Source organism: Astyanax mexicanus, chromosome 4 (genome assembly GCF_023375975.1).
Source record: "Astyanax mexicanus isolate ESR-SI-001 chromosome 4, AstMex3_surface, whole genome shotgun sequence".
NCBI lineage: Eukaryota > Metazoa > Chordata > Actinopteri > Characiformes > Acestrorhamphidae > Astyanax > Astyanax mexicanus.
In genome coordinates, this window is record NC_064411.1 from 1,910,554 (window position 1) to 1,923,540 (window position 12,987).

Here is a 12,987-nt window from a genome sequence, read left to right on the forward strand (position 1 = left end):
TGTGTTGGTTTGTCACTTAAAATCTCAATCAAATATATTTAAGTTTGTGGTTGCGAAGTGACAAAAGGGGGTATGAATAATTTTGCAAACCACTCTGTCTCCACGTTATGTCACTAATAGCACCTTAGGATTAAGAACATCTTAACAGAGAGAGAGAGTGCCCAGTGTGAAGCTTGCTGAACCATCTATGAATTGTCTTAGTGTTCAGAACCTCTTGGGAAACCCAGCCTTGCTCCCTTGGATTTTTTTCTTCACTGCTATAATGACGTCATAGGTAGCATATACTGCGCACCACTGTGAAAGTGTAAAACTCTTTCTTGGTTGCTGGAAGTGATCCATTTTAGTCATTGTTTTGTAAATCGTAGAGTGAATGTACAGCTATTGTATTGTTGAGGGTGATGTTTTAGTAATTTTTGGGAGAAGTCGTACATTTCCTGAAAAGGTGCAGGAGTGTCAATGTTTATTCAAAATTGACTATAGGGTTTTGATGCAACATATTTTTCCACAACACAAATGAATAGTTATCCAATAACACCATGTAATCCTTGCAGAATACATTCCATGTTTCAATAATGTAAGTATCAAATTATATTAATGTATCATTTTGGAGTAAATGGGTACCAAACTAAACAAAAAGTCTATTCGGTTTTATAGGACTGCAAAATCTGTTTTATGGAAACTGAATAGACTTTTTTTTATTTGGTATCCCATTACTTCAAAATGATACAGCAATATCACTTAAAACATATACCTTGAATACATAAGAATTTGTACTTCATTTGACTTCCCAGTGGATCTATGCAGTTAGAGGTATCACATGCCACAGTTAGTATGCACTTGCACAGTATATTAACATAGTCTATAAACATATGTACAAATGTACAGTTTGCCAAAAATAGAATAATACATTTCGAAAACCCATTTTCAAATACAAAATAAACCAATTACTTTAGAGCATGGTTACAAAGCCTTCTGTATAACTATTAATGGCAAAGTAATTAGGGTGCAATTACGAATATAAAAGATGTTAAACCACAATATACAATTAAAACACCCAACAATGTTTTAACTTTTATGGAGCTTTTAGCTAATATGATGACATTTAAAATGGTCCGACTTTACATGTTCTAAGTCTTTTTCATTTACTGAATATGAATGGAAATCCACATATTTTATGTTTTGTTTACCTTCATCAGAGAGAAAATGTTAAACTTGACTACCCTCTGATTTCAGCACCCAAAGGTCTGAGGGGCTCTCCTTTATTCTGATAGCATGTCTTGGGCACTAGTCCTGAAATGTATTTTACTCAACATAAGGGGCTTACTAGGGGAAGTAGGATTTTGACAGTGCGACACTGCCAAAAAATGACACTGCCAAACTCCCCCACAGACCCCTACAATGAGTCTAGAGTAAAATACATTCAGGACTCAGCCTAGAGCCCAAAACATGCTATCAGAATAAAGCAGAGACCATTTAGGAAATGTAGTGGAGTTAAAGTAAAAGTGCTCCTCCCAGTACTTCAGTAAAGATACACCAAAATAAAGCTTGGTCAAGTTGCTCAAGCTGGTATTATATAAATCAGGGGAACTTTATTCATCTGAGATTAGGGATGGAACCCTTCTGAGTTGAAGTTCCACAGAAGACCAGCGAGCATTATAAACCCCATATATGAAAAAAAAAAAAAAAAAGAAGAAAAAACTTGACCAAAGTATACAGATCCAGACACTATAAACATAAAATAGAGGAAGATGATCCAGCACATAACTGGAGTTATACATAGGGCCCATTCCCTTCCCCTTTACTATACTCTCTCACTCAGTCACCTTAAACTACATGACAATCACCTAACAGCTAGGTTGCTGTTTATGATCCGAGTTCATCCTGCCTTTGTTTGAGTAACGGTCTCTACTGTCTAGAGAAGACTCTACATTTGTGGAGGATTGCTTTGAGGATCTAATTTTATTCAGTTACAAAAGTGTAAGTAACGTCAGGACGTTGGATGTTCATGCCCCACCTCATTCCCACCTCATCCCCAAATCAGCAATACCATTCCAGAGAATACAGTTCTACTCCACAGCTCAATGGAATAAAGGGTCCACAAATGTTTGCACACCGTTGTTTTGTGTACAACAAATACTGCAATTTAGCATACTATTATTATTATTATTATTATTATTATTATTATTATTATTATTATTATTATTATTATTATTATCATTATATTAATAATAATAATAACAATAATTATTATTATTATAATTATTGTTATTATTATTTTTTTTGGTAGCGTAAAATATCCCTTCCAGACTGCAAGAACACAGTACACAACACTTACATTTATAATTTGAGTAAAATAATATACAAACAATTAATAATCAATTATATATCAGCTTAGTTTAACACATTATAAGATGGAAGAATGAACAAGCGGAACAAAAGTACTTTAGAAGTTTAGACAGTGTGAGATTCTAGTCTTTGCCAGCAGTAAAATTCTCATTAAAAAAAAGAAAAAAAAATATGTATATATATATCCTTCTTCTAAAGAGTGCTTTATAGTATTATAATCATAACAATGTTAGGCTAAAGGAAACACATCTACTTACACAGGTGGTTTATTGTGTCAATAATAAATGACCGTCTCTGCCGTTCAGGAGGACTGAAATACTGAAATCACAAACGCAAATGCTGTAGATTTTATTTTTGTTAGCACTGGATGTAGTTTATGTGATTTGATGAGTTTTTCTAAAAATAAAAAAACATTATAAATAAATTTCCTTTTTACGAGCGGAGATCAAATGCGTCTGTACATTTGTAAAGCAACATTGGCGGCACCTGTCGTTTTCTAAGTGGAACTACGCAAAAAATACATTAGAAGTCAATGGTTAGAAGTCGAAGTCGAACGTTAGAAGTCGAACGTTTTTGGGGAACTTACCTAAAATGTTTTCTCTTTCCAATACAATATTAATCTTATTTTCCTATAGTATCTAATACAACTTACATATAGTCGAATTCCGCGTTTTACCCGTCCCAACTGAGGATAGGCAGAGTATAAAGCGAGTTTACCCAGAATTGTTGCTGGAACTTAACACTAAAATCTCTTGTTTGTTGTCCGTTTTTAGTACGTTCGATCTGAGTTTTGTTTTCTTTTGACACATTGTAATTTGAGCCATTATTTATTTATTCTCTTATATTTCCGGTGGAAATCCGCTGGATTCCGCGTTTTACCTAGACCCAGATGCTGCAGCCTCGTGATGGTGAATTTCTACATTTCTGGAATTATTATTTTGGTTATTGCATTACAATTTAATGATATTCAGTTAAGCTGCAAATAATTATTAGTTATTTACATATGTTAATAAATTGAGTAAATGAGTTAAGAGAATCATGAACTAAACCAACTTCTGGATTTAATAGTTTTGTTTTTTATCTTGTTTCTTTTTCTTTTTGGTAAAATAAAGAGATGAGCGATTTGATTGCATTCCTGTGAGTCCAATGGATGGTCCAGACTATTTGAACCAGGAACCCCTTCTGCGTTTTTTCTTTTTTCTTCCTTTCTTTTGTTTTATTAAATTGAATTCTTCCCCTTTAAATATACTATTGGTGGTTAAGCGTGTCTTAATCTTTTGATTTCGCTGACTCTTCAGTCAGTCTAGTTTTCATATGATTGGCCCAACTGGAAATTATTTTATTGTTATTTTAATACATTTATTATTACAGTGAACCATACTTACTGTTCTGTACACCTAATACAGGTTACTAAAGGTAATGGGCAGTGATGTCATTAACATGTTACTTAGTAAGCAACAATCAAGTCACGTTGTCAGCATGAGATCTCGTGGTGTGGCTGTAATAAAAAGAATAAAAGTGAATATTTAAAGATAATAATACAAAAAAGCACCATATTAGAACATTCTCCTGGCAGGAGTGTAGGTAGGATAACTGAATAGTCTAAATCACTGTATTGGTGTGAAGTGAACCATTTTTCTTTAGTAAGTTTTTAAATAGTTTATTATTCTTATTTATTATTTGTTTAATTGTTATTTACTTTTATGTAATCCTTAAATAAATTATGACAGTGAGCTCAGGCTGTTTAATGCAGTCTTAGAAAACAGAATCATCATGAAAAACTCATGAAAACATTATAAAATGTGGGTCAGAGCATGCGCAGTGCGGGGAGGAGCACTTTTGGACGGGTAGCGGAACTCGGCAGAACTCCGGTGTGAAAACTGGGGGGGTTTACAGCTGTGTGGGAGAAACTTCAGACTCATGAATATTCAAACATTCCATTCAACCGTGTAATATGATTGGCTGACAATAGCAAATAACGAACAATAGTCCAGCCCACCCAGCGTCTATTCGATGTGAGAAAGCAAGGGGGCGTGGTTTAGAGGGAGACAGGTGAGACTCAGGTGAAGGAGGAAGTAAAATTAAGTCGAGTTTCCGCCATTAGAAGAGGACAGAAGTCCGGATTCACTCGGTAAGTTCAGAACTGAAGAGAATGTAGAACAGAACCGTGTAGCTTAAAGTCAGAACCGGTTCTAAAGGTTCCTCAGATCCAGAACCGGTTCTTTAAGCTCAGCTCAGTGTCCGATTCCACTGGAAGAACCAGGATCAGCATGGAGATCTGAACCGGGCCTGGATCAGACCGGCTGGAGAACAATCAGCTGTAACAGATCAATAATGCTGTAAACTGAAGAGAAATGCGCAGATATAGATTGATATTTATTGATCACAGTGTAGTTTATGCTGTTTAAAGCGCATTACTGCTTAATGTGGGCTTTGATCTAAAAACCCGGAACTTCTATAAAGGCGTGTTTATATGCAGTAGCGCTGTTCAACCAGCAGGGGGAGCAACGGAGCTCAAGATCACGTGGTGTGTTAGTGTTTTTAATCCTGCTGTTTTATATTATACTTAAATAATCTCTCTATTCTGATTCAGTAACATAATAATATCATTAATAATAATAGAACAGTGTATATTTATAATGTGTAATGCAGTAATATTACTAACAATAATTAAATAATAATCATTATAATAACAGTAAATGTTTCTGTAATCTGTAGAATAATGTGTAGTGAGGGTAAATCATCATTTAATGTAATGAACATTAAATGATGATGGGCCTCCATAAATACAGTAAGTTAAATTTTCAAACCCTGTTCAGATCAGATCAGAGGAGATCAGTTATACTGCTCTTCTTGTTCTGTTTCTGTTAAAGCAGTGAATTAACCCTGCGGTGATTTTTACAGAGCAGCAGGTGTTGTGAGGAATTGTGCTACCCTGCTGAACTGTGCTCCCCTAGTGAATATTTAAAGATAATAATACAAAAAAAGCACCATATTATAACATTCTCCTGGCAGGAGTGTAGGTAGGATAACTGAATAGCCTAAATCACGGTATTGGTGTAAAGTGAACCATTTTTCTTTAGTAAGTTTTTTTAATTGTTTATTATTCTTATTTATTATTTGTTTAATTGTTATTTACTTTTATATAATCCTTAAATAAATTATGACAGTGAGCTCAGGCTGTTTAATGCAGTCATAGAAAACAGAATCATCATGAAAAACTCATGAAAATGTTATAAAATGGGGGTCAGAGCATGCGCAGTGCGGGGAGGAGCACTTTTGGACGGGTAGCAGAACTCGGCAGAACACCGGTCTGAAAACTGGGGCGTTTTGCAGCTGTGTGGGAGAAACTTCAGGCTCATGAATATTCAAACATTCCATTCAGACCTGTGATATGATTGGCTGACAATAGCCAAAAACGAACAATAGCCCCGCCCACCCAGATCCTATTCGCTTAGAGGGAGACAGGTGAGACTCAGGTGAAGGAGAGTGTGAAAGTAAGTTCAGTCTCCGCCATTAGAAGAGGACAGAAGTCCGGATTCACTCGGTAAGTTCAGAACTGAAGAGAATGTAGAACAGAACCGTGTAGCTTAAAGTCAGAACCGGTTCTAAAGGTTCCTCAGATCCAGAACAGGTTCTTTAAGCTCAGCTCAGTGTCCGATTCCACTGGAAGAACCAGGATCAGCATGGAGATCTGAACCGGGCCTGGATCAGACCTGGACCTGGTCTAGATCAGACCGGCTGGAGAACAATCAGCTGTAACAGATCAATAATGCTGTAAACTGAAGAGAAATGCGCAGATATAGATTGATATTTATTGATCACAGTGTAGTTTATGCTGTTTAAAGCGCATTACTGCTTAATGTGGGCTTTGATCTGTTGGGGAGATAAAAACCGGAACTGCTATAAAGGCGTGTTTATATGCAGTAGCGCTGTTCAACCAGCAGGGGGAGCAATGGAGCTCAAGATCACGTGGTGTGTTAGTGTTTTTAATCCTGCTGTTTTATATTATACTTAAATAATCTCTCTATTCTGATTCAGTAACATAATAATAATGTCATTATTAATAATAGAACAGTGTGTATATTTATAATGTTGTGTAATGCAGTAATATTACTAATAATAATTAAATTATAATCATTATAATAACAGTAAATGTTTCTGTAATCAGTAGAATAATGTGTAATGAGGGTAAATCACACTGTTATGTATCGTTCTCTGTTTGGTTTGTTTTGTTAGTTTATCAGGTATTGTTTAATGCAGTTCTGATGATAATGTCATTATTGTAAGAATAAAGGTTTTATTGTAACAGCTGATCTGTTCTCAGGGGTCGGTGTCGGCAGTGTTCAGCTGTGTGTGAATGAAGAAGAGTAAATGATGGATCTTCAGAACTCCAGCAAGTGAGTAAATGAAGTGATGGGTTTAATATGTAAAGTAGTTTTATATTGTAATGGTTTCAGCTCTAATCCTGGAGCTGTGATCTGCATATTTTACAGTTATAAAATGGGTTTACATCAGCATTAGAAATGAGGAAATCCTGATGTGCTGCATTTATATAGATCAGATGGAAGTGATTGGGTTTGTTATTAAAGCTGTGGAATGAAGCTTCTCACAGAAAGAATTGTTCTATTCTGTTCTGATCTGTATCTCTGTTAGAGTTCAGTATAAAATATACCTTTTAGTTTATAATGCAGTATAATTGTATAATTGTGTAGCTCTTACCAATACATGTTATTAACTAGTCACAGATCTATAAAATACATATAGTAAAAATGATCTAATCAGGTGATGACATTGTGACATCATAAAAAACACAAATATATTAAACAGAATTGTTAAAGAAATTAAAATAAGTATATTTATTAGACGAGCGTTTTTCAGTTTGGGGCAGCTGACAGAAAGCTTCGAGACGCTTCTGGGACAGTTATGAAGAAGTTAGTCTGGAACCTGTGAATAAGTTTTAGTAAAGGAGCACATTACTCCACACTTTACTCTCATCATGGATCATCATGAAGATCTGTTTACAGGGAGAAGAGAGCAGCATCTCCAGCCCCCAGTGGAGTGTCTATGAAGAGTGATGTGTCCATGAAGAATCCTCCAGAGTTCAGCAGTGGAGGAGGAAGCTCTGGGTCTCGGTACATCACTGCTCTAAACTACTGTTCTGTTCTGAGAGTGAAGCTCTTCAGTTCCTGATCTTTATTAAAGATGTGCTGTGTGTTGGAGTTTCACTGTGTTTAATGTCAACAGAACTGAAACCCAGAGAGGAGCTTCTCCAGAACCCAGCTGTGTTTCTATGAAGAGTGACGCGTCCATCGGACGTCGACCTGATTTCAGCAGTGAAGATATGACCTCTGACCCACAGTGAGTGAAACACCAAAACCCTTTTACTGATTTTTACAATAATTTATCTTCTTAAACCATATAACACACACACACACATGTGATTGGGAGGCGGGGTTCAGATTAGACTGGCTGACCTGAATAATGAGAGTAAATTACAATATCAGCTACAGGTTGGAGAATTGCACATATATCTATATTAGGGGTGTGCGATACTGATAAAAACGATATCTAAAATAATTATTTCGTTATTTTGTCAGAAATAAAAAAGTGTTTTGCATTATTCAAAAACATGTTTAGAAAAGTATTATACTGTAATAAATTGTACTTCTAATAATAATTGCTTACTAAATATATTAACGAAAACAATATATTTAATATTTTAACATTAAACTCTATGTTCAAATTTTTAACAGTGAACCATGTGACCTACCAGATATTCTTGAATAAGTGTTAGATTGGCAAAACTAAATTATATTTATATAAGTTATATTAATCATATTAAAAACATTCATTGTATTAATCACAACAATATTCTATGATTAATTATTTCTACTTTTCTAATGCTGGTAGTTCCCTTGGGAAGGGGACAACAATCACTGTGCAGTGTGTTGTGTCTGGCAGGCTAGATCATATTTTGCTTTATTGCTAATGTCAGTATAAATGAGAATATTTTAATGTGCTGAGGAACTGATTTTAACTGAGAGCTTTAATGGAGGAAATAAACTCTAGTGTAGCTCCATATTCCACCTTTAACCGCCTGGAAAGAGGACACATGCCTTCAGCTGTGCGTGTTTGTGTGTGCATACATCCAGGAATGGGAGAATGTGTTGTCGTACAATACATAGAACAGTAATGTATTCAGTATAAATTAGAATACACTTTAGAACATATTTTGTTAAGTAATTCTGGAGAACTTTTTAGCTGTTTCCTTTCCAATTACATTCACATTGTTGCTGATTGGCACTGTTCATCATTTATATCTATTTAAATATTGTGTTAATTGTAGAACAAGTTAAGCATTGACACAGTGGATCAAAGCAACAGGTTCTTTGACGTACGTCAAAACTTCAGAAAAAGAGAGAGACAAAAATCTTTATTTACATTATTAGAAGGTAAAGCTCTGTTTTAACCTTTAAGAAAAATTTTGTCAGTCCTGACGCTGTCAGTCTGCTCTGGACTGACAAACCCAGAAACTCCATTTCCCAGCATTCTCGCTTTCAGGACTACAATGACTCATCAGAACATGTGAAGCTACAGCGTTAAGGTTCACCCAGCTACTGATTGCTCACCTGAACGTTTGAGTATAAATACCCCTGAGTTTCAGTGGCAGAGCTGTACTTGAAGTCTGCAGTGTAGAGGGTGAACAAGAAAGGAGCAAGAACTGTTCCCTGTGGAGCCCCCGTGCTGCAGATGACCATGTCAGACTGACAGCCCTGCGTCCTCACATACTGCGGTCTGTTAGTAAGATCCAGTCCAGAATCCAGGTGGTGAGGTGATGGTCCAATCCTGTGACCTCCAGCTTGTCCTTCAGGAGCATGGGTTGGATGGTATTGAAAGCACTGGAGAAATCAAAGAACATGATTCTCACTGTACTCCCAGCATTCTCCAGGTGGGACAGAGATCTGTGTAGCAGGTGGATGATGGCATCTTCCACTCCAATGCCAGGTTGAAAGGCAAACTGAAGTGGGTCCATTGATGAATTCACCAGGGGGCGAAGGTGGATGAGGAGCAGTCTCTCCAGGGTCTTCATCAGGTGAGATGTAAGTGCCACTGGCCTGTAGCTGTTGAGGTCTTTTGGATGCGTGGTCTTTGGAATTGGTACCACACAGGATGTTTTCCACAGCTGTGGAACCTTCCCTAGCCTCAAGCTCAGGTTAAAAATGTACTGGGTCACAGTGCACAACTCGTTGGCACAGGTCTTCAGAACTCTTGAGCTGATGCCATCTGGACCCTCAGCCTTTCTGACCTTAATCTTCTTGAGTGCACATCTCACCTGGGATGTTGTGAGTGTAAGGCTGGATTGTGGGGGCTGAGTGCTGGAGCTTGTGTCAGCAGAGGATCCATCTGGTGGTGACTTTGGGTTGAGAGAGGGAGGGGTGGGTGTAGGGCAGCATGCTGGTAGTGCCAGACGGGGAGATTTCTGCAGTGATATTTGTGCAGTGGGGGGAGTAGGTGCGTGATCAAACCTGTTGAAAAACAGATTGAGTTTGTTTACCCATTTTTGATCCCCCACTGCCTGAGAGTCAGGTTTCCTGTGGCCTGAAATAGTTTTGAGGCTATTCCAGACTCTGCTGACATTATTTTGCTGCAGTTGGTCCTCCACCTTCCTCCTGTAACTGGCTTTACCATCCCGGATCTTTCGTCTTAACTCCCTCTGTGCAGATTTCATTCTGTCCTTGTCACCTGATTTAAAAGCCCTCTTTTTCTCCTTCAGGAGAGCTTTAATATCAGAGTTGATCCATGGTTTGTTGTTGGAGAAACACCGCACAGTTTTGGTGGGTACAGTGTTCTCCACACAAAAGTTGACATAGTCCGTGATGCACTGTGTAAGGCCCTCAATATCGTCCCCGTGAGGATCACACAGTTCCTCCCACAGTGTCGTGCTGAAACAGCTCTTCAGAACCTCTTCAGTCTCTGCAGTCCATTTCTTCACAGTGCGGGTGACAGCTGGTTCTCTGTGTACGAGAGGTTTGTACACAGGCAGGAGATGAACCAGGTTGTGGTCTGATCTTCCTAGAGGGGGGAGGGGTGATGAGTCATATGCCCCCTCTGTATTGGCATAGAACAGGTCCAGTGATTTATTGTCTCTGGTGTGGCAGGTAACTTACTGGGTGAAGGTAGACAGGGTTGAGGATGGAGAGCAGTGGTTAAAGTCTCCTGAGATCACAAGGAGGGCCTGTGGGTGTTGGGTCTGAATCCTGCTCACAGCTGAGTGCAGGACGTCACAGGCAGTATCAGCGTTAGCAGACGGCGGCACGTACGCAGTTATCGCGATAGCGTGCGTGAATTCCCGTGGGAGATAGTACGGTCTCATGCTAACGGCTAACAGTTCAATGTCCTTGTAGCAGATTTGCTCTTTAATAGTGATGTGCCCAGGATTACACCATCTATCATTCACAAACACTGCCAGTCCTCCTCCTTTCCTCTTACCGCTCTCCGCTGTCCTGTCCGCCCGTATGAGGTGAAATCCATCCAGAGAGACGAGCGTGTCCGGAGCTAGCGCTGTTAGCCACGTCTCTGTAAACAGCATAACGCTACACTCAGGGAATTCCCTCTGGTGTCGGGTCAGCGCCGCCAACTCATCCATCTTATTGGGGAGAGATCTCACATTCCCCATGATGACAGAAGGAAGAACGGGTTTGTAGCGTCTCCTTCTCGCGCGCCGCTGAGCACCCGCACGACACCCCCGCCGCCTCCTCTTTAGCTCGCGGGGGATCTCGGGCTGCTCCCCTGGAGGTAGCCTTGTTATGCTAAAGGCTAACAGCTGATCCCGGCTATAAACAAAGAGACTGTCTGCTGGATCCGCGGTCGCGTGTGTAATGTGCCAGAAAAACAAAACAAAGAAAAGCGCAAGCTTGACCAGTTTAGTGTCCATGGTGTGCGGACAGTTTAAAAAGTACTTAAACTATAAAAAAAGAGAGAAAAACAAGAGAAAAAGGAGCTGCTGTAACTGGCTGCCACTCGAACAGCGCCGGAAGAAAAAAATTAAGGAAGAAAAAAAATCAAACCTACATGGCCCTGTGTGAAAACGTGATTGCGCCTAAACCTTATAGCTGGTAGGGCCACCCTTAGCAGCAACAACTGCACCCAAGCGTTTATGATAACCTGCAATGAGTCTTTTACAGCGCTGTGGAAGAATTCTGGCTCCACTCATCTTTACAGAATTGTTGTAGTTCAGACACATTGGAGGGTTTTCCAGCATGAACTGCCTTTTTAAGATCATCCACAGCATCTCAATCAGATTCAGGTTAGGACTTTGACTAGGCCACTCCAAAGTCTTCCCTTTGTTTTTCTTCAGCCATTCAGAGGCGGACTTGCTGGTGTGTTCTGGATCATTGTCCTGCTGCAGAACCCAAGTTGGTTTCAGCTTGAGATCCCGAACAGATGGTCGGACATTCTCCTTCAGGATCTTTTGGTAGACAGTGGAATTCATAGTTCCATTTATCACAGTCTTCCAGGCCCTGGCCATCACACTACCACCACCATGTTTTACTGTTGGTATAATGTTCTTTTTCTGGAATGCAGTGTTTCTTTTACGTCAGCTGTACTGGGACACACGCCTTCCAAAGAGTTCAACTTTTGTCTCATCGCTCCACAGAATGTTCTCCCAAAAGTCTTTGGGATCATCAAGATGTGTTCTGGAAAAACTGAGACGAGCTTTAATGTTGTTTTTGCTCAGCAGTGGTTTTCGTTTAGGAACTCTGCCATGTAGGCCATTTTTGCCCAGTCTCTTTCTGATGGTGGAGGCATGAACACTGACCTTAACTGAGGCGAGTGAGGCCTGCAGTCCTTTGGATGTTGTTGTGGGGTCTTTTGTGACCTCTTGGATGAGTCGTCGCTGCGCTTCTGCGGTAATTTTGGGCGGCCGGCCACTCCTGGGAAGGTTCACCACTGTTCCATGTCTTCGCCTTTTGTGGACAATGGCTCTTACTGTGGTTCCCTGGATTCCCAAAGCTTTGGAAAAGGCTTTAAAACCCTTTCCAGACTGATTGATCTCAATTACCTTCTTTCTCAGTTGTTCCTGAATTTCTTTGGATCTCGGTGTAGCTCTTAAGGATCTGTTGGTGAACTTCACTTTGTCAGGCAGGTCCTATTTAAGTGATGTCCCGATTAAGAACAGGTGTGGTAATAATCAGGCCTGGGTGTGGCTAGAGACAGTGTACTCTGGTGTCAGAAACCACAGTGACGGTATGTTTTAACAAGGGGGCAATCACTTTTTTTTACACAGGGCCATGTAGGTTTGGATTTTTTTTCTCTCTTAATTAAAAACACCTTTATTTAAAATTAGCATTTTGTGTTTACCTGTGTTGTCTTTGACTAACATTTAAATTGGTTTGATGTTCCAAAATATTTAAGTGTGAAAAATATAAAAAAATCAGGAAATCAGGAAGGGGGCAAACACCTGTTCACACCACTGAACCTTGTAGTTTATAATACAGTATAATTGTGTAATTGTGTAGCTCTTACCAATACATGTTATTAACTAGTCACAGATCTATAAAATACATATAGTAAATATGATCTAATCAGGTGATGACATTGTGACATCACATTACTCCACACTTTACTCTCATCATG

General features: G+C 39.0%; 1 protein-coding gene across 6 annotated transcripts in view; it reads left to right on the forward strand.

Annotated features, from left to right (window-relative positions):
* The window catches only part of LOC111189602 (translation initiation factor IF-2-like), a 117,075-nt gene that overhangs the window by 103,679 nt on the left and 409 nt on the right, over window positions 1-12,987 (forward strand). For 3 of the 6 annotated variants that reach the window (XM_049478372.1, XM_049478375.1, XM_049478374.1), the window contains exons 3-5: window positions 6,724-6,746; window positions 7,374-7,481; window positions 7,594-7,707. In XM_049478372.1, the coding sequence (XP_049334329.1) occupies window positions 6,724-6,746; window positions 7,374-7,481; window positions 7,594-7,707 (245 nt within the window). Of the gene's footprint in view, window positions 1-4,398; window positions 4,478-5,824; window positions 5,894-6,673; window positions 6,747-7,373; window positions 7,482-7,593; window positions 7,708-12,987 lie in introns of those variants that run through there. The other 3 variants (XM_049478369.1, XM_049478370.1, XM_049478371.1) reach the window with 3 other exon arrangements.